Here is a 23553-nt window from a genome sequence, read left to right as displayed (position 1 = left end):
TGACATCATTTCCGGTGGAAAGTGCAAAGCAAAGTTCGCACGCCAATTATCCTCCTTGCACGCGATAGGGGCTAGGTTCGTTTCCTGGTGCCGCCGGGCACTCTCCGATTTTATAATGGTGTAAACGCAGCCAGGCCAAGTCCTGCGCTCTTCTTGGTGAAATGCATGTGTAACCGGCCACGGCTGCTCGTCCAAAGCATGAATTGCCCCGACCTGTCCAGTACTTTCCGCCGACACACTGCGAACGGAAGCGCGCAGTGAAGGACATCGCAGGCTATCTTGTGATAGCGAGCTGATTCCGCGGGTCAGCGCTTTATTTGCTGAGCAGGCATGACATCCAAAAGACGCACATTTTGGCGGGAAGGGATAAGACGTTACCATCCTCTAGCTTGCGTTTATATGCGCTACAACGTGTAGCTAAAACACGAAATGACGTTGTGTGTATGTGATAGGCCTCCGTGGTAAGCAGCTTTTTTTGCGCCGCTAAGTAGCCAGTATTGTAGTTCTATCTTTGCTCGCTTTCGAACGAACGCTACTGTGCGGTTCCCAAGTTCACCGCTGTGGACAACTCAACGCGCGTAGAACCAGCTGAGAAACGCGCGCCACCTTTGAAGTGAACTTCTTCGGGAGGGAGCCGTCGTAGAATGTGCTATGCCTCTCCTTTTGAACGGAAAGAACGCCAGAAATAAATGCCAGATGGAACAGAACGCACAAGACGCAAGAGAAGGCACCTACGTGCAGAGGTGGGCAACATCATGAGGTCAACCTGAACGTCAAAATGACCTCAGCATCACGAAGTGAGGCTAGTTTGGCGACAGCTCGTAGTTTTTTGAGTGAGGTCAAAAATCGGGCCTCAATCTCACGCGTCAGTTTGAGGTTAACTGAGGTAGGTCGTGATTAAGCGAGGTCGAACATATGAAATAAAGGCTTTGTACAGTTCCCGCCGTTTACTCCAAGGAGAGCCCATTCTGGCGCGTAGTTCGAGACTGTCGCAGCGGTGTGCATGCGGTGACGCTTGTTCGAATAGCCTGTTTAGACGACCGGCAGACACAGCCCACTCCCAGTTTTTCAGCTCTGGACCATGATCTCCGTTCAGCCCGAGCCTACAATAAGACGCTTCCTTTGGTGTTCTTAGGTTGAGTGTTTATTTTTCCACAACACTGAGGCTGCTCATACCCTGACTACCTCTCTCTCTCTCTCTCTCTCTCTCTCTCTCTCTCTCTCTCTCTCACACACACACACACACACACACACACACACACACACACACACACACACACGCACACGCACACGCACACGCACACGCACACGCACACGCACACGCACACACACACACACACACACACACACACACACACACACACACACACACACACACACACACACACACACACACACACACACACACACACACACACACACACACACACACACACACACACACACACACACACACACACACACACACACACACACACACACACTGCCTTTGTAGCTTTGTCTGATGCTGGAAGCAAATGTTCAGTACAAAGTCAGCCATGAAATTCGTCGTTGCAAGGTTATGGCGCAAAGATCGACTGCTTTGTTGTATTCGTGGCTATTGCCATGCGCTGTCGTAGTGGTTGTTGCCTTGCATTGGATTAAAAGATTAAAAAAAGATATCGCTACATATTACGCGTCGACGTAGCAGAACCTGGGGTAACGGAGTCGCGTACAATGCGATTCTGACAGGACTAAGAAAGCATGAAGAAACCATGGTAAGCTGCATGGAACAGCCCTCCCTTTCAGAATCTGTCTTCCCTTTAAGAATCGTTTGCTATGTTAGCACATTCAGATTCCGTAAATATGTATCTTTATATTATCTTCATAATAGCTTATTTTTGGTCTCGTGTTCATTATTCGTTCTCAATCATTCAACGAAATCCTGAGCAACAGCAAGGCTGAAACACCTCAGAAGGGAATGAGATTGGCCGTGTAGGTTCGTCGTCACACAGAATATAGCCCAATAAACGCAAATGACGAGGGAAGGACAGGACAAGCGCTTATCCTGTGCTCGCCTCGTTTATTGCGCTGGGCTTTCTGTGTGGTTAAAACACCGTAGCACGTGATCAACATACTAGCGTTTTAAGGAGAAAGCCTTTAATGGCTCATACTCGCGGCCATGACCCTGTCCGTCCAGCCACGATCGTCACACCTTAACTAGTACAAATGGTTAATGAGTAATAGCTAACTAGTCACTAAACAGTACTAACTAATGGCTGAGTAGTCACTAACCAGTACTAATTAATGACCTACTAGACACTAACTAGTACTAATTAGTCATAATGACAGAGATGACTGACTATGACGTCACGACTGGTGATGACATCACCAGACAATTCACGCATACACAAAGCTGACCCCGCCCGGCATTCCGTCCAGTTGTCCGTGCGGCGCCTTTCATTCGGCGTTTCCTCGAGCGCCGCACCACGCAGCATGCAAAGGCAGTCGCAGTACGCAACAGGCATCAGCGGCATTTCAAATTGTTTTACATAAAGAAAAGGCTCAGTATCTATCGTAATTCTCTGCGGACACCTTAACCGAGTCGTAAGGAAAAAGTGGAAGGTGGGGGTGAAAAAAGAGAAAGAGGTGTCGCAGTGGAGGGCTTCGGACTATACAGCGCAATAGACGCTTTCTCCTCATTGCACTTTAGTGGCGCAAAGTGCCCCCTAGAATTATTTTTTTTTTACATAACCGGTATAGCGGTAAACTACTGTGAAGAATGAGATGCTGGAGCATATAACACGCAGCAGGCATAAGAAAAAAGGGTTTGTTGATGAGCAAGAAAGCTGGCTGTATGTAGATTTTATCCGCTGACAAGCTTTTAGAAAGGAAGAAGAGGCAAAAAATCTTCCTTTCATTCATTATTACAGAGCAAAGACGGCACAGAACAAGAGGAGAACACAACAGCGCTGACTGTCAACTAAATTTTATTCAAGACCAGTAGGGTCGAGACCAGCAATGAATGTATGTAACCAACTCGCCCAAAACGTTGTATTATGCAAAAATCTTATTCGGGGCAGCCAGGTGAAAAAGCGCGGTCGCTCCGCTAAACCGCAATATTAGTTTACCGAATTCGAGCGAAACCGGGCAATGCAAAAGGGGGGGGGGGGGGGGGCTTATAGGTTACTTCGTATTGCCTGGTCTCCTGGCGGCCATTCGAGTTTGGGACTTCTGTTTAAGCACGGGAAAAGAAAATTAGATTTCAGGTGCTATCTCGCCCAGCATGCTTTTATGCGCTGAAATTTCATGAGAAGATATTTTTGTCTCTATATTTGCATCTAGACTTACAGATCAGTGGTCGAGAATTTAAACGTCAAATGCCAAGCTAATATATTCAAGCATTGCTTTGGCTGCTTTATTGAGATCCATCGTTGAGTCCTTCCCTCCACCCGTCGGCAAGGCCATTTTGCTTTACTTTTTTTTTGTAGCAAACACTGACACACGGCGCCACTGTACGTGGGGAGCATTGGTCACAGTTCGACAGCTCTCCACTTCCACATAACAACATGCCTAGAAACAAATTGCAAACAGCAGAGTGCGTCCTCAACAGGGAACGTGGTGCCTGGATTGCACGTTTGGCTCCTTTCTGTGTTACTCTTGCCTATGTTATGCGTATTTGCGTAAGTCGTAGCTAAGGAACTTCGAAGGCGATTTATTAGTTCACTTTTGAAGGCAAGCAATTGAATGCCTCAATGAAGCCCCTATTAGACTTGTTGACTAAATGGTATCCACAACTGTGTTCAAATTTGGGACTCGTTCAGCCGTCTTTTAGTTTTGCACCCAGGTCAAACCCGAACGAGAATTTTACCCTGACGTAATTTTACGCCTATGTCAGGGCGTAAAATTCTTGCCCAGCTAGTTATGACTAGTGTGTTTGACTAAAAACATCATGTTCGAAATCGACAATGCATCCATTTCTTGCAATGCTCCACGGAATCACTGAGCTGTCGAAGAACTCCCGCAACTTGGCAGCCACCACCATCCCCACATGGAGGGAAGTCGCCTTAACTGGGGAGAAGCTTAACCTGTTCAGGCCCTACATTGGCAATATTCTTTTTCGTGCTTTTTTTTTTCTGAGAATATTTCTATTTTTTCTCGATCTAGTTAATGTCTTCGGTCACGGGAAAAATGTGAAGCTAATAAAAAAAACTTGGCAACCATAAGTTATTTCTCTCTCGGGCTCAGAAAGATGCACAATTATCATCGCCATCATATGGAGGCACAACATGTGTCGTTACACACAGCACGCAACAAATGGTAGGGGTTTAGTATGAGATCGAAAAAAAAAGGAGAGAGGGGGCAGCTAATTTGCATGTGGAGCGCAGAGTTGGGCATAAAGACTGGAAGTTTCTTTTTTGTATGCTCTTTGTCGACCCGATGTTTCTTGGAGTATAAAATTATTTGGCAACTACAACCTTCCCATGTAAAATCTCTTTCGCTTCCCAATTTGACAGGATTATCGATGTTGGTACTTTTAGAGTAATTGAATAAGTCGTTACTTTTTTTTTTTTTTTTGGCTGAGTACCCGATCTTAACCTCGAAATTTGAGTTTCAGGTGAGGTTGAGTTAGATCGGCAGTGGAATTTGGAAAAGTGAGGTGAAAGCGCCTGAGGGTATATTAACCCTAATTGATGAGGTTCAGTTTGAGTGAGGTCACCAAAATATTTGTGAGGTTGAGCTGAGTAAAATGCGTACGTCTGCGTATACATGTGTGTTCATGTGTGTCGTTTGTTAAAACATCTTGAAACGGTGGCAGCGACGATAATCTGCAGTGAAAGCCTGCTAGGCACTCTTCTATTTCTAGTGTCGGTCCTGCGCGACAGGCTGCGACTTTACAGTGCGTGTTTCGCCTAGTGACTTCTTTTGCCCTTTTACTTTTTATTTCTCCTTCTCTTTGATAGCTCCTTTCATCCCCTTTCTCCCATTGCAGGGAAGCAAACTGGCTTCTTTTGCCGGTGAGCCTCCTCGCCTTTCTTCCTTCTTCGCCTCCTCCTTGTTATTTGCTGTTGGTCGTTTACGTCGTAAAAATGTCGAACCTTCTAAGGCGAAACACATCTTCAATAATGCATTTCATGCTTGTACCTACACTCAACAACGAGATGTTAAGAAAACTTCTTTTAAACAAGATAATGAAGAGAACAAAGTGTAGCAAAACACTGCATGAAACAAGCGCTTTAAGCATAACGTTTTTTTTTTTCCTTTCGAATAATCGAATCATTAAAAATTGTACTTTAGAATAGTTACCTCCGCGCAGTGCTATTTGCTTGCTAAAACATTTATTTTTCAGTTGTTAAGTGTTATTTACGTGCTAATAGAAGTTTGCGCGAAGGATCTTATTAATAAAGCGAAAGCCTTTCTACGCTCATGGAACGAAATCTCGTGCGCGAGAGTTGTGCTTGAGATCTGTGCGCGAGATCTGTGATATTCCGCGAGATTCTGTGAAGTGTCTTCTTGCTTAGCGAAATTTCTGCCATCTACAATCCCACACTTGAATGCGCGCCAAAGAACGCCACGCCACAGGAGCGATGGTCTATGCCGTCTAAACTCACATTACCGGAGAGTGTGACAGATACTGCTCCTTTCCTTTCCTGTGAACCAATTACAATCATATGTAGCACTGCAACGAACGCCGATAAGAGGCAGACGATGAGAGGTAAATGATAAAAGAGGAAGGGAAGTCTTTCACCATTCTCCTCTTAGGAGACATCTGAGAGACCATAAAGATGTGGGATCGATCGAATCCCGGCCTCGGCGGCCGCTTTTCGATGGCGGCCAAAGGCAAGGCGCCCGTGTGCTGTGCGATGTGAGTGCACGTTAAAGAACCCCATGTGGTCGAAATTTCCGGAGTCCTCCACTAAGGCGTCTCTCATAGCCTGAGTCGCTTTGGGAAGTTAAACCCCACAAACCAAGCCAATCTAAGAAACCCTGTAATTTTTTTGTAATATGTTCACTACATCTGCGAAGTTCACCTGCAGGGCACGTCATTCGTTGGTGTATATATTATCAGGTAGCGCAATGTATTTTGGTAATAAATATTCAGGCACTAGTCTCCGCGCTAAACAAAAGTTGTCAAAATAATTCATTACATGAGGTCTCATAACCAAACACTATCGAGTCTGATAAAATCTAAAATTGGGCGGGAAACTTCACGACACGGTAGAAGCTAATCTGAAAAAAAAAAAAAAAAGAGAAGAAAAGTATGCATTGTTACGCACTCATGTTTGGAGGTGACCACTACGACCGTACCGGGAAATGGAATATACATTTCTGTTCATGCGAAATGCATGAACCTGGTAGCGTTAAAGGCGCCTAGTGATAAAAATCCAGCGCTGTCGGAGATGTCGGCGATGTTCGCTCCTCGTCTCCTTAAATCAACTTTACCACTGCCTTAATCACAAATTCCTTAATTTCTACCCGTATTATCTCGCTGTTATTAACCAGCATACAGTTATAGCCACCAAGTTATGTGAAGGACAAACTGACATAGACATCTGTAAAGCTCCGTTTTAATCAAATAAAAAAAAAAAGCCTGCGCGTCCTTACTGATCGCCCCTAGGGCCTTGGAAGGCTCGATGTTCGATCTCCTGCAGCGATCTAAAAAAATGAAGCCTGATTTAGCAGCTTCTGTCATATCACAATGCCTCGTGTATTCACAAAACCCGCCGACAATCAATATCCGGCCACGTAACCTGCCAGCTAGCTGACTCCTGTCAAAGCCAAGCTCGTGATTTTTCGCCCACAATACCGACAACGACGATATCGCCGGCAGCACTGGACTTTTTGTTTTGCGCTAGGTGGCCTTTAACGCTATCAGTTTAGTGCAGCTCCCATGATCCGAAATGTGTATTCCATTCCTAGATACGGCCGGAGCGGCCACCTCCAAGGATGAGCGCGCAACAATTCATGCTTTTCTTTTCTCGGTATTCAAACTGCCCTGAAATGCTCTTTTTGACGTTAGTTATGGAATAGCCGGATAGTGCTAAGTGCAGAACAGAAAACGTACGCTCGTAACTGTCAACCCCGCGCTCTCTTTGTCGCCGGGTTGGCAGTTCGGCGGAAGGCATTCTATTAGGCTCAGCTTCGTTTGTTGCCATATGCCACATAATCGCTTAGGCGCTCGCTTTTTTATGCAGTGTAAACATGCGCATACAATGTGACGGAATCTTTCGCGGCTTTTAGCCGTATGGAACAAAACAATAACAACAAAATAAAAAAGGCATTATTCAATCGCTGCAAAAAAGAGCAACTGAATGACACGAGCAGTCGACAGTGCATGGGATGGTTGGCAGGCGGCTATAGTGCTGGCACCACCACTAGGACCCACCTCAAAGATGGATGTAACGCGGAGCCTGTACAATACGGGGATGACGATGATCGTGACGATGGGCACGAGCAGCGGCGCCGACACCAGACTCCAGGCGTAGTGGAAGCCATACGCATAGTAATGCGCCCCGAAGCCTATGACGCCAATGGCAGAGATCATGGAGGCGAGCACCGAGATGGCCAGTGGCACCGTGCCCATGGTGCGGCTGCCGAGGAACACTTCGTCGGCCGTGGACGCCTTACGGGCGCGCCGTGAAAAGGCAAAGTACAGGCCTAGACCCAAGTTGGCCGCCATGAGGACGCCAAAGGTGGCGTACTCTATGGTCAAAGACATTGCTCTAGGCGAGGGCGGTTAGTGCGGGATGGTCTTACGTGCGCCTACTCCTCCGGTCGCAGCTGACGGCGACAGCGAACGCGTTTGCAGTCAACCGCGACGTCCCGATCGCCTCGCTGGCCACCTGTGCGTTGTTGTCTGCTCCATTTATGCGCGGCGCCGACAGGCATTGGCGCTGCTGTGCTGTGAGAAAAAAAAAAGAGACAAAATAAATTACGCAGAGCACCGAGGACGGTGCGAAAGCACGGGGGTGAGCTTCAGGCAGCTGGAGGATTCTGGCCTACGTTCAGTCCTTACCTCCGGAGGGCGTTGTGCGCCTGGGGCAGGCAGCACCACAGAAGCGGTGCGGGTTTTGTCTCTCCCTGCTCTCTTAATGCCTTTATTTCGTAATGCTGGTATGCAGCAAGGAAAGAACTTATACTGCGAAAGCATATATAGATCACTGAAAGGGAAAACTGGCGCTAAACGTCAGATGGCGTTAGATGAGTGCGGTAATACCCTGGCAACTGTAGAAATGGGGTGCATGAGAGAGAAGCGTAACAGCAGATTAATTACTAAGAGAGCATTGGTAATGTACAAACAAGTATAGGTAAGTAAGTAATGACTGCTAATCAGTGACTGCCATTAGGTATGCGGAATTTGTCGATAAAAGCTGGAAAATGCGGTAAATGTAACGAAATGATGGGTATTCTAACATAAGGTAGTAAAAGAGTAAGTAGCGACCCTAAATTAGCGACTCAAAAAGCAAAAAATGGCCAAATTTAATTAAATATATAATACTTGAGTTGTATACACTAAAGACGTAAGTTTCATCTTCTAGCTATTCACTGAAAACTGATTAGTTAGTGTATAAAACGTCCACAATGCTTCGAATGTAATCAAACGAAAAGTATTTGAACTGCGGCAGGAAAAAAACATAGATTGCTAATTAGTGAATAAAACGGCCAAAATGGTTCGAATGCAATTAAAATAACACTACTTTATCTGGAGGTAGAAAAGGGCTAAGCAGAGACACCTAATTAGTGTCCCAGAATTGCATGATATAGATGAAACTTGATCACAGGACTTTCTAAGACTTTGGTAAGCTCGAACATTGAGGCAAAACTATAGATAAGGTTAACCCGACTGGTCGAATTCGCAGTCTGGGTCAAATGGTTGCAGGCCGCCGTCTAGGCGGATATCTAGTTTTTTCACCAATACCCTAATTAAATAGAAGTAGTGAAAGAAATGACCAACACTGTTGGTTATGTAATAAAATGAACAGTGCTTGAATTGGAGGTAGTATAGGGCTAGGTAGAGACACATAATTATCCATCTTTAATTATTGTAAATTTAATTAAGTAAACGAGCCTGCTTATACTACAGGCAACAGTACATTGAACTGACGAGATAAGGTATTCATGTAAAGTTTCACGATGTTTAAAATATAGTTGTTTAAGCTGATGACGTCAGAGAACGGTCATGTGGATACAAAGCGGTCTGCGACACCGCATGAGGGGAAAGGAAACGGAAAATGAGGGGAGGGTGGGAGGTCATCGCTCTATTCGCCAGCTCGCAGTGTTTACATGAAAGCGGCGTGCCTAAGTATGGGGAGGAAGTGCCATGCGGCGTTTACTTACCGGAAGAGGCAAATAAGCAAAACAAATAATTAACATTCTTTCGTATTCATCTGCCCCGCAAGAGTGGCGCAGTGGTTACAGCGCTCGACTACTAATCCCAAGAATGTGGAATCGTATCCTGGGTTCGGTGGGTGCTTTTCAATGGCGGCGAAAAGCAAGGCGCCCGTGCGCTGTGCGATGTCAGTGGGCGTTGAAGAACCCCAGGTGGTCGAAATTTCCGGACTTCTCCACTACGGCCTCTCTCATAGCCTCAGTCGCTTTGGGACGTTAAACCCCACAAACCACCACAAACCGCATTCATCTCACTTGCGGGAAGTGAAGTGATCCCCAAAACGTTTTACATAACAAAAGGACTGGATGCAATGACAGCAGAATTTCTTTTCCTATGCGCACAATTGGTTGCATGCTTAGCATCCTAACGATGGCAGATCACGCACTCACCTTACGCTGTCACTGTCACTAGGAGACTGCCATTAAAAGGGAACGAAGTTATTGAAGAAAACTATGAAGAGTTTGATAACTGCTTTCTCAACGTGCTTTGCCAATGAGCAGTAGTGCAGCGGCCTGGTGAGTTGCGGTACTCGGATATGTTTGCTGATGCCCATTACAGGCCGAGTACTGTGCTTGCACTTGCGCACAGCTTTAGAAAATAAGACCACACTCATACAGGGGAAAAAAAATTTGCGGATCTGCCATCTCTCAGACTGAATGACATTCAGACTACGGTCGAAAGCTAGCAAATTAAAGCGTTAAGAACAAAGACGAGACAGACAGTCATCTGTGGTCATGCAGGTGCAGCTAGGAAATGGGAGACCCATTATTTTTTCCCGACGCATGCCGTCTTGTTCTTTTAAAGAGAATGAGTTGACATGTATGCTTAGCATTGTGTTAGGGTCAGCCATTATAAAATAGTTTCATTCTCTCTGATGCCATTTCTTGAAAGGATTTTATTATTGGTGACGAAGAGTGCTGCGCGCGGCACAGCTGGAATGTTTCTCGCTCGCAACAGTTTCGGAGCGTACACAGCTGACGGGTCTCACTCAAAGTTAGCTATTTGCAGAGACTGGAGGGGCCTGCCCGACAAATATATGCGTCTCATGTGCAATTCTGCATTTGATGAAAAAAAAAAAAAAGATGGGAGCAAAAGGAAAGGGAAAAAGCGAAGGCATGGTAGGGACGGCGGCATAATACGACCAACACGTGTAATGAACGGTAGGATGGAAAGCCGGGCTAGCAGGTAAATGCAGTCTATGACAACAGATTTTCAGGACATGCATTGTGCGGTGTCTGTTCCATTTTAGATTTTTATACTGCAGGCAGAAGTCATACATGCACGTGCACATCACGTGCGCAGGCTAGTAGCTCAATTGGCAGGAATTTCTCATCAGGCTTGTCGTCGCGATGGAGACATACATAAATGAAAGTAAGCGGGCAGATTAGTACGACACTACACAATCAACTACATGAGATTGAAAAAAATATATATTTACGTCACTTTGTTTAAAACGCGCTTTCCGAAAATCCCGGTGAAGTCAAGCTAAATCAGTCCAGTGCTCAGTTCTATACTTCTACCATTTTCCGCGGATGTCGACAAAAGGTGACATTTGAAAATGCTCAGAATTACAGATAGGGCGAACTTTTACATGGCAGTTTGCCCCCCCCCCCCTCCCCCCCCCCGCCCTCCACAGGAAAGAAAAACACCACCTCTGCGCCGACTTAACACACACCGTAGAGCTGAATGTATCACTGCATACACGAGGTGTTTCAGCGAACACATTGAAAAGTTCCTAAAGACAGGGCATTCCAATTTAGCAGAAAAGAATCCTGTTCAGAAACTTGCAGCCATAGAAGTTATTTTTGAAAACCAGAATAACCACCAATTAACTGAAATGCACTACATAACTGTCTATCAGTGCAGTTTGGCGGGTATGGTCGATGGCGAATTCTGAGCCACGGAAGACAGAAAGGCTTTTAAAACGAAGAAGAGCCTTTCTTTAAAACTATGCGAGAAAATCTGGTGCCCTTTTCTGCAAAAACCCAAAACTAGACGCAAATTCAGGGCAAATTCAGCGTGGAGGCATGTTGCAATGCCAACAGCGCTCGGCTCGAGCGGCCTGCATTGCTCCTGCATACCGATGAAATGTGAGTTCCCTGTTTACGCGTACTTCTATAATGCCTGGTTCTATAGACAACCTGGTCTAACCTCCCACAGAAAGAAAATTTCTATTATCCCACAGGAGTTTCTTCCAACTTTCCTCTTTTTTTTTTTTTCAGCGCCGTGTTCGCGCAATGATTTCATTGCTCCCATTTTTCACATGCAGTTATCAGCCTGGCTCTAAGGACTCTAGTCATTTTACATCAACGCAGATTAGCAGTTTTGCTGTACAAGTTCTTGAAAATTTTGGCTGCCCAGCTATTCTCAACTATTTTTAATAGTCACTCCTGAAACAATAAATTGTCCTGTGCCGCCCGCTTCTCAAAGGATGAGCAACACAGATATATCCTTGCACAGCTTCGTTTCTTCTTTCCGTGATTCTTTAGAGCTAATCTGACGATCGTTTTCTGATTAGACTCTGCACCGTTCATTGCAACATTATACCGCGTTCGCCAATTCCTCCCTGGAACCATTACACTTTTCCAATGTCCACGCATTACTTCATATGAATTGTTTCTCCATAGTGCTCTGTGTTTAATTAGGGCCGCGTTCCTCTTTCTTTTTTCAGTGATATGTTTTTCATTCATCTTTTAATATTCTTTTTCTGCGTCAGTTTACCCTCCGGATATATGTACGCGTGTTCTTCTGTGCGCACGGCATTTAACGCATATTTTATCATATTTTTGTAGCCTCATTTCGTTTAATAATATGATGACTGATATAGTCCAATCCAATATTTGCTGATTCCTTCCCCAATATATCTGAGTGGAGTCGTAGCTCGAAGTGGCTTTACAGAAAATGTACCGCGCCATCTGCATGCACGAAACCCTGAAGCCTGCTGCCCATTGTTTATATTCTAGTCGACTCTTGTCTAGTACTGCAACCGTTCTTGCAATAAATAACAGCGGCCATAAGGCACAACTCTTTGTGCAAACGTATTGTTTTTCGCCTCCTCCATACTATTAACCTATTCCAATTTTACTTGAAGTGTAATATTCTTGCTTACTGACCTTATTAAATCGTTCAGCTGGGACGCTAACAGGGTGTTTGGTATAAAGTTCAAGAGTAATTCCTTTCTTACGCTGACACACGCACCTTTTTCTCAAGATAGGCGAGACCTGGTGTCCTAGTTTTGTGTCGTGGCCAAGTACATTGGGTTAAAACAAAAAAATTGTACTCGAAATGTCTTTTAAAACTGGAAAAAAAAAAAAAAACCCTGCCGCAAAAACATTCACACACACTAAAGAGAGAGACAATTGTGTGAAAAGAGAAAGAGTGTGTGTGATTTTTTTTTTCTCTGTTCTAAAAGATGTTAGACCAACTAACCCGGAAACATGCTTTATTGAGCTCGAAATTCCCGCCCTGCTTAAAACCATTAGGCGATTCTCTTAGGTTTCCTCTATTCACATTTGTAGCTTCGTATTGATGGCCTGAATCTCAAGCTTACATAAAACCGCCGTTACCGCGGCCTGTTTGCATCAGTAATTCGTCACTGTTTCCAGTTTATCTTCATATATTAAACCTGATTAGCTATTCTGATAATCTTCTGCTATGTGCTGGCTCTGAAATACTCGTTTTATTGCTTAGCAAAATGCCCCATTAAATTGCGGCTCCAGATCAATAATCAGTCTCATTAGGATTTATCAAGTCCGGTTCCAGTATTCAGTGCTTTCGACGCTTTCTTCCAGACTATAGGTTCTCGCCGCCTAAATTTTCGTTTCTCGTGTTCAGCGTTGCAGCGTCTTAAACAATCCCTATTCCTCAGCGATGTAGTGCAAAGGAGCATCCTCAATTAAAATGTTGCCTTCCCGTCTCCTTATATAATCTTACTTGCTTTCGACCTTCTTACCTAAGCTATTCATATAATTTCATGTTCCGTCAGAACATGCCCATTTTTTTATTCTTCAATATGCGGCGATCGTTTTCTTCTTAAATTTTGCGCCTGCAAGCTCATGGCCATGCTAGTTGCATTCTCGATAGAAGTGAAATTTTCTCTTTATAATTCCTGTCCTCAGACGAGCCAATTTGCCGCTCTGCTCTCTCGATGCCTGTTTATTGAGTTCAGTCGCCTCTTTGAGTTGTGCGTTCCACCAGCTTTGATGACTCTGGTATCCCAGTACCATCGTTTGCTTTACCTTTCACACTTCTTTCCCGATAAAATCAATTACTTCGTCATAACCCCGGGGGACTGAAACAGGAGGCGAAGATACACTTTCCCGCATATTCGTGCTGGCAGCTCAAAACCGCTGACTCGGTGTCTTGGTCGCGTGCGCTACCGAGCTTAAAGGGACACTAAAGAGAAAACTGAAGTGGGCTTGCATCGATAGAATGCAAATTCCTGATTACAAAAAACCCACTCTTACTGAAAACAGAGCTGTTATAAGGTAGTAAAGAGGAAGAACAGAAATACAGGTATCGCCGCCACAGCCGAAACTCGCAACTACAAATCACGTGACGCGCTAGGGATCACGAAGGCTGACAAATGCGAATTACGTTGCCCGTCGTAGGTTTTGTCTCGAATATAATAACATACTTTTATCATACGTAAACGACGGCGAAAAGACAACGTAAACGCTGCAAGGCAAATATAAAAATATACTTGGAGGCGCTACAGGCGCCCACTTCCGTTTTGGTTATGTTTCGGCTCAGGCATTTCGTGCGCACTCGGATAGTTTGTTTGGACCTGCAGCGCCTGAATTACGAGCTTGGAGCAGCAGATGCGCCTGGCTCGTTCCCATTTGAGCATTCGGAGGCGCGAGCGGGTGAAATCCGCTGCCACCGACACGCTCCTTCGTTCACACTTCTGCGCCAACATATCGCCGCCGTCGCCGCTTCGACTGCGAGCTCCCGTTAACTCTAACCGGACCGCTCGACTGCAGCTACGTACGCCGCGAAAAGCATACATATGCTAAGTACCGAAGAAAAAACGCATTATCATTCAATTGTTCACTAAATCATGGCACATCTAACCAATATACTGCGTCAACAAGACCTTCAACGTGCTAATTGCAGGCATCATAAACAAAAGGGGCATACTTGCCGCTCATACCAAGGAGAGCGTCGATATATATTGCGCTCGTCGCCCGGCGAAAAAAAGGGCCTCGGGTAAAAAGTAAAAACTAAAAATAACGAAGCACCAGAAATACATTACAAAAGGTCAAAAAAAAAATTGATTTGTAAAAAAAAAAAAAAGATCAGTAGATTCGAACTCGCCACTGTCTGCTCGTTCGGCGCTAAACGCTCGGCTACGCCGCTTTTTTTTTCTTTATTACCAATTTTTTTTTTAGTTGCTACACAGAAACCAGCATTATTTCTGCACTTTACGTCATGGCCCCATTTACAATAGAATGTTTCTGCTGTCGGTCTAAAAATTACAACTTCTTGACCATTGGAGCATGCTGCTTGCTCTCACGACTTGCAGCTAATGTTCTGGATGCCTATGCGCACTATATTGTGCACTGGATCCATTTTAACATGTGGAATTTCACAGCGCTGGCAAATTTAGTGGCGCCGGTTCTTCGGTCATGCTCTGCTACCGTGGACTTGACGTAATTTTCGCTGAACACGGAGCTGTAGCACAAACCTTGAAGGAAAAAAGTGCGACAAAGCTCCAAAACTGACAAGCGCAGCAGCGAGGACACTATTTTGCTGGTAACTACATCTTATTTGTGTGTAAACATGTCGGGAAGCGTTGCGATGACCGAGGGCTCGGTTTGTTAATATACAGTGCAAGAAGGAGCGCAAAAGCTTGAGAAACATGTAGAGTATTGTGCACTACAAGCGCTCTACGTTTGTTTTCTTCCTTTATGGGCCCATCGCTCGGTAAATTACTCTCTTCATCGTTTTATTTATTTCGGCTGTGGCCGTCATTGCGAGTACGCTATTGCCATGTTGGCCCTTGAGGGATGCGACGCCGCGGGCCGCGCCGGCTCGCTAGCTATCACAGAGTCTCCGCTTACGTCATAGTGTGCGTCACTCAACTCCGACTACGTAGTCGGAGGGAACAGTTTGAATTCGACCGGCGGGAACAAGAAAAAACCTCAACTTCTTATCGCAATATCTCAGCAATTATTCGTTTTTTTGCTGCCGGATGTGCGACGACAGTGTCACCAAATGTAGTTTATTAGATTTTCATAGCATCTTTGGATGTCTTTAGTGTCCCTTTAAGTCAAGCACGATGGGCCGCGCGCTTGGTAGTAATGGAACGACACGGGCTGATAGAAGCAGGCATTTATTGCAGCATCAGCACAAACGGCAGCTATCGAAAACGGAACTGAGGTATTCCGATTCAATAGCAGAGTTATGGGCGGATATTCGCACTCTCTAGGGCACGGATATACTCTGAAGCTAGTCGTGAGGCGTTCGCGGGATGTACCCGTGAAGCTTGGCCCCGCTGGCTGAGAGCGGAGGCAATCGAACATTCGCAAGGGAGAAGCGCCTTTTTCAGCTGAGATTGCACTACATTCAGCAGATTTGGTTGTCCTTGAAAGAAATTTCCAGATTGAAGAACTGTATGGTATTATCGTAAGTAAAATTTAAGCCTACAGCAGCAGCTTTAAAAGCCGTGATAATCTCATCTACAGCTTCGTCAAGGGATGGGACATGAGCGTTGTCTAGTATTATTAAGTAATCATCGACGTATCTAAATCATCTCTTTGCATGAAGGTGGTTAAGTGAGTCGTAAATGTCATTGTCAACCTAAGAAAGAAATACGAAAGAGCACTGAACAAGAGTAGTGGGGGGGAAACCTCAGTTTGCAGATCGAGCCAAGGGTTCGACAAGTGGACTTGTCTTGGCTTGGGCAGAGCAATCATCAGTGGCAAGGGTTGAAATACGCTTTAGATTCAGAAGAATAAAAGCTGGGGAGGAAAAAGTGGGGGAGAAGAAAGTAGGTGAAGGAGTGGTGTAGTGGAAGGTGGTTAAGGAGAAAGTAGGTCAAGGGGTGAAAAAAAAAAAAATGTTTCTTCAGTATATATTTCTCAGCCTGGAACAGGTGATCCTGTGGCCTGAGAAAAAAATAAAAGCCGCAGTACCAAGAAAAACTACAACTCCGGGTGGATGATTAGTCAGGACCTAAAGGAGGTTCCCTGCAGACACACCTTTCTTGAAAAGGGGCAGGCATTTCAAAGGATCCTGATAAGGAGTATATGTACAGGGGAACCATTCTCAAAAGCTTTTCGCAAGAGGTGAGAAGGACAAAGAAACATAATAATAACAGGACAGTGAACCACATCTGGCACGCAAAATAAGAAAAAGAACTTCAAGGGCCAACTAAAGTAGGAAGTGGTAAGAAGGAAACATGTTTGGAGAAACACGTGCAGCATGTGCTATTGCGGAGGGGGGATAGAGTACACACGTTTTGTGACTAAACTGTGCAATTAACGCTATATGGTATTGTTTTCTCGACTAATTATGGTTCAACAGGGGGACGTTTTGGGCGAATTGGTTCGACATAGTTGTTCTGTCGCGGTTCCTTTTCTTCCACAACTATAGTTATCCCCATACTTAGTTATGTTTTAGATATGGTTACTAGTTATGGTAGTTATGGTTACATTCTTCTCACTCCACCTCCCCAGCTTTTCTACTTCGGAAGCTAAAGTGTATTTAAACACCTGCTAGTTACGATCGCCCTGCACAGATTACGACAAGTCCACTTGTCGAAACATGGGTTCTACCTGCGAACTGAAGCCCCTCCCCCCCTTAACCCTTGTTCAGTACCCTTTCATACCGTGTAGCCATCTTCTTTCTCTCGTTCTACCTGGATTCTTAAGAAAGAAATATGCTACACAAAATGAGGGAAACTGATGAGCCTATGCATATGCCAGCCTTTTGAGTGTGCAAGCGATCCTTAAAACTGGTGGCCATTGTTTGAAGGCAAATGTCTATGAGCAATAAAAAGTTGTCATTGCTGACACCAGAAAAATGTCAAAATAGCACTTCTCCCGTCTCATAACTCACTAGCTTTACGGCTTTGAACAGTTCGTCGTGCGGTATGGAGTAATAAAGATTCTCCACCTCAACAGAGAATCCAGTAATATTGGAACTAGTGGTGTTGAACTCATGGGTGAGTTCTTGGATTATCTCACGCGATTCTCGAACAATCGGTCTTTTTTTTTTCAGGCACATATCAGAATATCTTAACTTACCAGTGCTGGCTGTTCTGTGATCGGCTTTGCACGCGGGCAGCTCTTGCTACATGCAGAAATGTCTGGCGCAATACTGCCTGTCCTGTCGCATTTTTTAGCTTCATATAAGTTTAGCAGTGCAGTGATGTCCGAACAATACCTTTCCATGTGTAAATGATCAAGGAAGCGTTGAACGAACAACGACCGCTCGGCTGGTTCCTAGTGGCGATGGCTTAGTGCACTAGTGTAGTGACCATCTGAGATTATCTGTTTGCGGCGTCTGCCTTGGTTCGAACCCCATTCATGTTATTGAGGCTTTTTCATTTCAGCAGACTGACTGACACCGGCTTTTCGGCATAGTGGGTGCCCTAATATTAGCGCACTAAATGTAAACTATTTGCCCCCGCTACTCGTAGGTGTCACAGACTAATACAATGTAGGCTGTGATATTTTATTCTTCAGTTCACAGTTCCGGGCACCATTCTTACTTATTACCGAGCATGCGTCTTTGTGTGGTAAATTTCCATGCCAGATATTCACGTTTTCTTAACAAGTTATTCGGCGCTGCATAAATGACGAGAAAACAAGGAAATACAAAGGAAGGACGCTGAATAACTTGTTAAGAAACCCTGCTTCACCAACTAGCCCCGCAAAGTGTTTTCTTTATCGATATTCATGTGTTTTATTTGTAGTTTACTTTATGCTATGCAAGCCCCACGCGCTTATATCCGGTCTAGAGGTGACGTTTCCAAAACATGCTAACTTACTTACTGGAGGCCATGTGGTACGTGTTCTTCTTCTATTGATCTGTGAGTTCATGCAAACAGGTTTTATAATTAATTGAAGAACACCTTCAAGGACGGCCTTGTGCGGCTGTTAGGTATTGGCTTTTCTTAAAATGAATATTTTTTTTTTCAGCGCCATTGTATCCAGAAAGTCTGGAGGAGCGCATTTTCTACGGGAAGTTGTTTATGCACACATTTTGTTCGCGATGGTTTAAATTTCACTGAGCTGCACTGTTCAGTAATATCTCAGGGCGTACAGTTGGCCGAGTTGCATAAAAAAAATGCACGTTTCTCAAACATTGCGTGGAACAGTCTGAAGTCTAGGATTGGAACAACGTATTTAAGTGACGCACTGAATGAGTGAAAGAGTGCTTTGCTTTATGAATATATGACAAATATTCCTTAGGGGGTAACAGCAAAAAAATGACTGAAATAAAGTGATTTCCCATTCATTTTCGCCTGTCTATATTTTTTTCAGAGACCACTCGAGAAGCCAGACGGCCTGGATGTCTCGGACCAGAGCAAAGAACACCCGCAGCATCTGTGCGAAAAGTGCAAGTCCCTCGGATATTACTGCAGACGCGTCTTATAGGCCCTTGAGATGTTGCTCTACAGCCTGCGCCTATGTACAGACATCACGCGTGCAAGTTACTGAAGACTGAAGCAATCAACAAAAGGCGCCCACCTAGCGTATCGGACCTGAGTGTATGATTCTTGAGTGAAGCCGGCTGAAAAGGTTCGAAAGGTTATTTACTCATCACGCAAGAAGGAATATGTGCACTGCAGTTGATAATGATTCGGAGATTTGTTACATGCCAACAGCGCCCACTGTCCAGTTCGCCTTTGCATTGTATTGTGCGCCGGCCCCTCTCACACACCTTGCTTGCAACATATCACATACTAGGGAGTTTTTTCAATGGTAGTTCAAAGGTTGCTTCCAGTGATGGAAAAAGGAACTGCCTAAAGCTGATCCTTTTTAGGTGCATCTCGGTACCTTATTTTTCTCTGTAGAAGGCAGCAGCGATTTCTGGGATCTATTATTTGCTCACCCCTAATTCATTGAAAGGGGAGCCTTGGTAAATCAGATAATGAGCACAGACGTGCGTCTGTGCTCAATCTTAGGACAAAAGAAAGAAATGCAAGTCGTATCTGCGAAGGAGAGGGTTACAGATCAAATGGTGCTAATACATTACTTTCACAGAAGTATACGAAAGTGTATTGAAAGCTAAAGCACATAAAGTCTCAGAGTGCGCTGATCTTTCAAAGAGAAGGGCGGGGTGATGATGTCCCCCCCCCCCCTGCCCCTTTTGTTTTGTTTAGAGAGGTGGGGTGCTGCGTTTGTTTTCTTCGATGTCCGTACAAGATTGCTAACTGCCCAACATTCCCGATACCGAGTGTGAAATACGCATGACAGGAAGTTGTCTGGAGGAGTTTTTTACATGTTTAGAACGAGGGCTTGTCTGTGGAATGAAGGCTGAGCTGTCGCCAGCGACAAGCGGACAAATCGGGGGAAAAAATCGCAGATAGTGAGCGCAACTGAGTTAGATATTCAAACTACGGGAAGCTGTGTAACTGCAATGCTGAGCATGAATGCGTGTGTCTTCCACACTTGCCTCGCCCAAATAAATGAGTTGCCCTTACGCCGGTGATTATAGTAACACGCAAGTGAACCTAGTCGCCAAAGTTATTGTGTGACCGGCGTTTTTTAGTGCATAATTAAGCACGTTTGTTCTTAGCATACAATAGAATAATCTGCTCAGTTTTTTGTTTTTCGGCACCATTTTACCAAAGACATAGGGATTGCATTCATACTTAAAGACAAGGTGCCAGAGCTGTTTCTTCTTTTTTTTTTCTATGCACCGGCTTCTCACTTGGCGCATCCGTCGCTCTATTCATATGTTGCATGTTTTAGCTGCATTTTGTGCATCAGTTTTTTTTTTATGCAATGCGCGTGAAATGGCGTTAGGTAAATTACAGAAAAAATGTTCAATGGTGCACATATTTACCAAGGTTATTATTTATTGTCATGTTTTTGGAGGGTGCCATTGTTTAATTACATTTTTCTATCATGTATAAGAACTCACAGATACTGTAAATGCTTTGTCACATGTTCTTTGGTAATAAATGACTTCGTTTCCTTCCTTCCTAAACAAATAAATTGCGTTTCACTTCCGATACTGGCTCGTCGTCTTACTGGCAGGGCATGGTTTAGCCTACTTCGGAATATTTCTATGGCGCGAGAGGCTAGAACTATCCGCGGCTCTCCTTTGCCCACGAGCTTGGCCACAAAACATGTCATTTACAAAGAGGAAGGCAGTCCGAAATTGAACCAGGAATGAGCATGTCCTATACTCGCATGTTTGCGGAACAGAGAAGGTAACATGTTGCAGAACTGAGCCCGGGCTTAACCAACGCTTGCAAATTCGAAACGTTGGAGCCAGAAATTTCGATGCTGCGACGGCGGCCTCCCGGAGGTGGTTCTACTTCATGCAAAACGTTGCGGCGATGGGTCAGCGATTCGTTCCGCCATAGGACAACCGTAAGTCCGCCTTGCGCGGCAGAAACCCATTGTGGCTCTTTTTGGTCAATCCCGTATCCCCGCACTTATCATTTCAATGACATTCATCAGTAAACTAGTGTTGTTGAAATCGGGTGACCTGGTTAAGCGTTAGCGACGTACTTCAAGCGCCTTCTATCTTACCGAAGCGCTCTTGGATAGAATGGCCAATCGGGCTAGTTGGTAAATATTCATTACTTCAGAACAGCGCACATGTACGGTGGACAAGAAAAGGAAAGACAAAGAGGCGCTTCTGTTATCTAAGGTATAATCAGAAAGAACATCTCTTTTTGTAATGTCGGTGTTCTGCAGCTGAAGCGCTGCAGCTGAAGCTGAAGAGAACTGCCATTAAACGCGAATTCATTGTCAATGTAGACTCACAGTAGCGCTACTAACGCAAGATTTTCGAATAATAAAATGACACACGATTGTTCACCTTTGATTACCTGATAGGCTTCTGCGAGCGCTCGGCTCAATTTATCTCGGGACCTAAATAGTACCAGTCACCATGTCTCTGACCCGCTCTGCACGCTTCCTGTCTCTTGACGTTACCCTTATCCTTTTTCGCTCCATAGCCCTCTGGGTTGTCCTCAACTTAAGTAGAACTCTCTTGGTTAGCCTCCATGTTTCAGCCCCATAGATGAGTACAGGTAAGATGCAACTGTTGTATACTTTTCTCTTGAGCGATAGCGGTAAGCTGCTAGTCATAATCTGCGAGTGCTTGCCAAATGCGCTCCATCCCAATCTTATTCTTCTTGTTATTTCCTTTTCATGGTCCGGATCTGCGGTTACTACCTGTCCTAAGTAGACATATTCGCCTAGTACTTCCAGTGCTTCGCTACCTAACGTAAACTGCTGTTCGTTGCCGAGGCTGTTGAAATTACTTTAGTCTTCTGCCAATTCATTTTCAGGCCTACCTTTCTCCTTTTCCTATCCAGGTCATCAATTTGCAGTTTATCCGCAGAGTTACTTAGTAAGGCAATGTCATCAGCAAATCGCAGATAACTGAGGTGTTCTCCATCTACTCTTATCCCTAACTTCTCCCATTTCAAGTCTGAATACTTCCTCTAAGCAAGCTGTGAATAGTACTAGTGAGATCGTGTCTCCTTGCCTAACACCTTTCTTTATAGGAATTTTGGTACTTTCTTTAAGAACTGTGGTTACTTTGCAGCCACTATAGGTATATGTTTTCCAGTACTATCACGTACGACTCGTCTACACCCTGACTTCGCAACGCCTACATGACCGCCATGGTTTCTACTGAGTCAAATGCTTTTTCGTAATGAATGAATGCTAGGTATAAGGGCTGGTTATATTCCAAGCCTTTTTCTATCACTTGGTGGATGGTATGTATATGATCGATAGTAGAGTACCCTTTCCGAAAACCTGCTTGATCTCTTGCTTGGTTGCTGTATAAGGTTGTCTTGATTATATTCTAGGTGTATAGTGCACTATTTATGAGCATGAGTTAAATGTGTTGGCCATGAGCAACTGTTGTGTGCGTAATATTGCACATGTCTATTTAGACACTGATATGGTCATTTTCTGTTTATGCCAGGTGCATGTGGTAATATCCTCTAGCACAACGGTTATTTATTGTATGGCGCCGGAGTGCCCTTTACAGTGAGGTGTGGTATGCGCACCAACGGCCCTGGTTTATTAAGAGAAAGTTGTGAAAGGGCAGGCCTTTGTCAGGTGCGCATTCACAAAGGCATAGAAAGTGAAGTGCGTTCTGCACAAGCATCGCGGATATCAGCGGAACAGCGTCGGTGCACGTGAGGGACATGGTCGATGCAGCAAGGAAGAGGGATGTGGCGTGACCTGATTTGGCAAGGCTGACGAGTCGAAAAACCGAGGTGTAAAGAGAGTGGCTGGAACAAGGGACGTCACATTCGACTGTGGAGAGGGCAGCTAATGGACTTCGGATTTGTGCTGCACTGATTTTCCTGCGGATTTCCGGCGCTTGGCCTCTGCCCTCTTTTGCCAACGCAGACTACGACGCAGCCTTTGATGTTGAAACACTCCACGTTTTGTCATCCGTCGACCTGTCCAGCTATTATTCAAGCGCCATCCTCTTCTGCGTCTCTCACTGGCCGAGCAGTTCGCAGGGTCGTTGACGATTCCGCCCTGACACGTGTAACGCCCTACCTGGTTCGACCCGGCAACCAACGCAAAACCGATTGACCACAACTACTCGAGAACTGGGAACTACTCGGGGGGAGTTTTGAGCAGTGCTTTTATGTGCTGTGGGACTGAATTCGTCATTATTTTATGTATGTATTGAAGAGTATTTCTATTGGCTTTACCTTATAAACATGTCTTTTTTTTTGTAACCAATCTGGTCTCGTTAATGTCGAACCTACACGTTACAGCCGTCTTCTCCAGCTGCTAAAAAATCGCGACAGTTTGCACCTTCGAATTTCGCCTCACTGGGTCGAAACGACCTTAAGCGAGATAGTGTACCTTTCTTTTTTTCCAACCAACTTAAACAAGACATGCGGAATGAAAAAAGCGATGTGACCCTGACATATTTTGGTGTAGGTATCCGTCTAAAAACGAGACAAATGCAACACCTTCTTTTTTCCCCAAAAAACCAAGTTAAGCAAAAATATA

General features: G+C 44.8%; 2 protein-coding genes across 2 annotated transcripts in view; one reads left to right on the top strand and one right to left on the bottom strand.

Moving 5' to 3' along the window:
- Positions 1–7793, bottom strand: part of LOC146172408 (sodium-coupled monocarboxylate transporter 2-like) — a 99014-nt gene extending 91221 nt beyond the window's left edge. The window contains exon 1 of the mRNA XM_084586060.1: positions 7367–7793. Within this exon, the coding sequence (XP_084442186.1) occupies positions 7367–7699 (333 nt within the window). The 5' untranslated portion in view covers positions 7700–7793. The remainder of the gene's footprint in view (positions 1–7366) is intronic.
- Positions 1–18975, top strand: part of LOC146172407 (zinc finger CCHC domain-containing protein 24-like) — a 224113-nt gene extending 205138 nt beyond the window's left edge. Inside the window, exon 4 of the mRNA XM_084585884.1 lies at positions 18862–18975. Within this exon, the coding sequence (XP_084442010.1) occupies positions 18862–18975 (114 nt within the window). The remainder of the gene's footprint in view (positions 1–18861) is intronic.
- The last annotated feature ends 4578 nt before the right edge of the window (positions 18976–23553 follow it).

Source organism: Amblyomma maculatum, unplaced genomic scaffold (genome assembly GCF_055883805.1).
Source record: "Amblyomma maculatum isolate TAMU_Amacu unplaced genomic scaffold, ASM5588380v1 scaffold_13, whole genome shotgun sequence".
NCBI classification, from domain to species: Eukaryota; Metazoa; Arthropoda; class Arachnida; order Ixodida; family Ixodidae; genus Amblyomma; species Amblyomma maculatum.
This window is presented reverse-complemented; position numbering and strand designations above follow the sequence as displayed.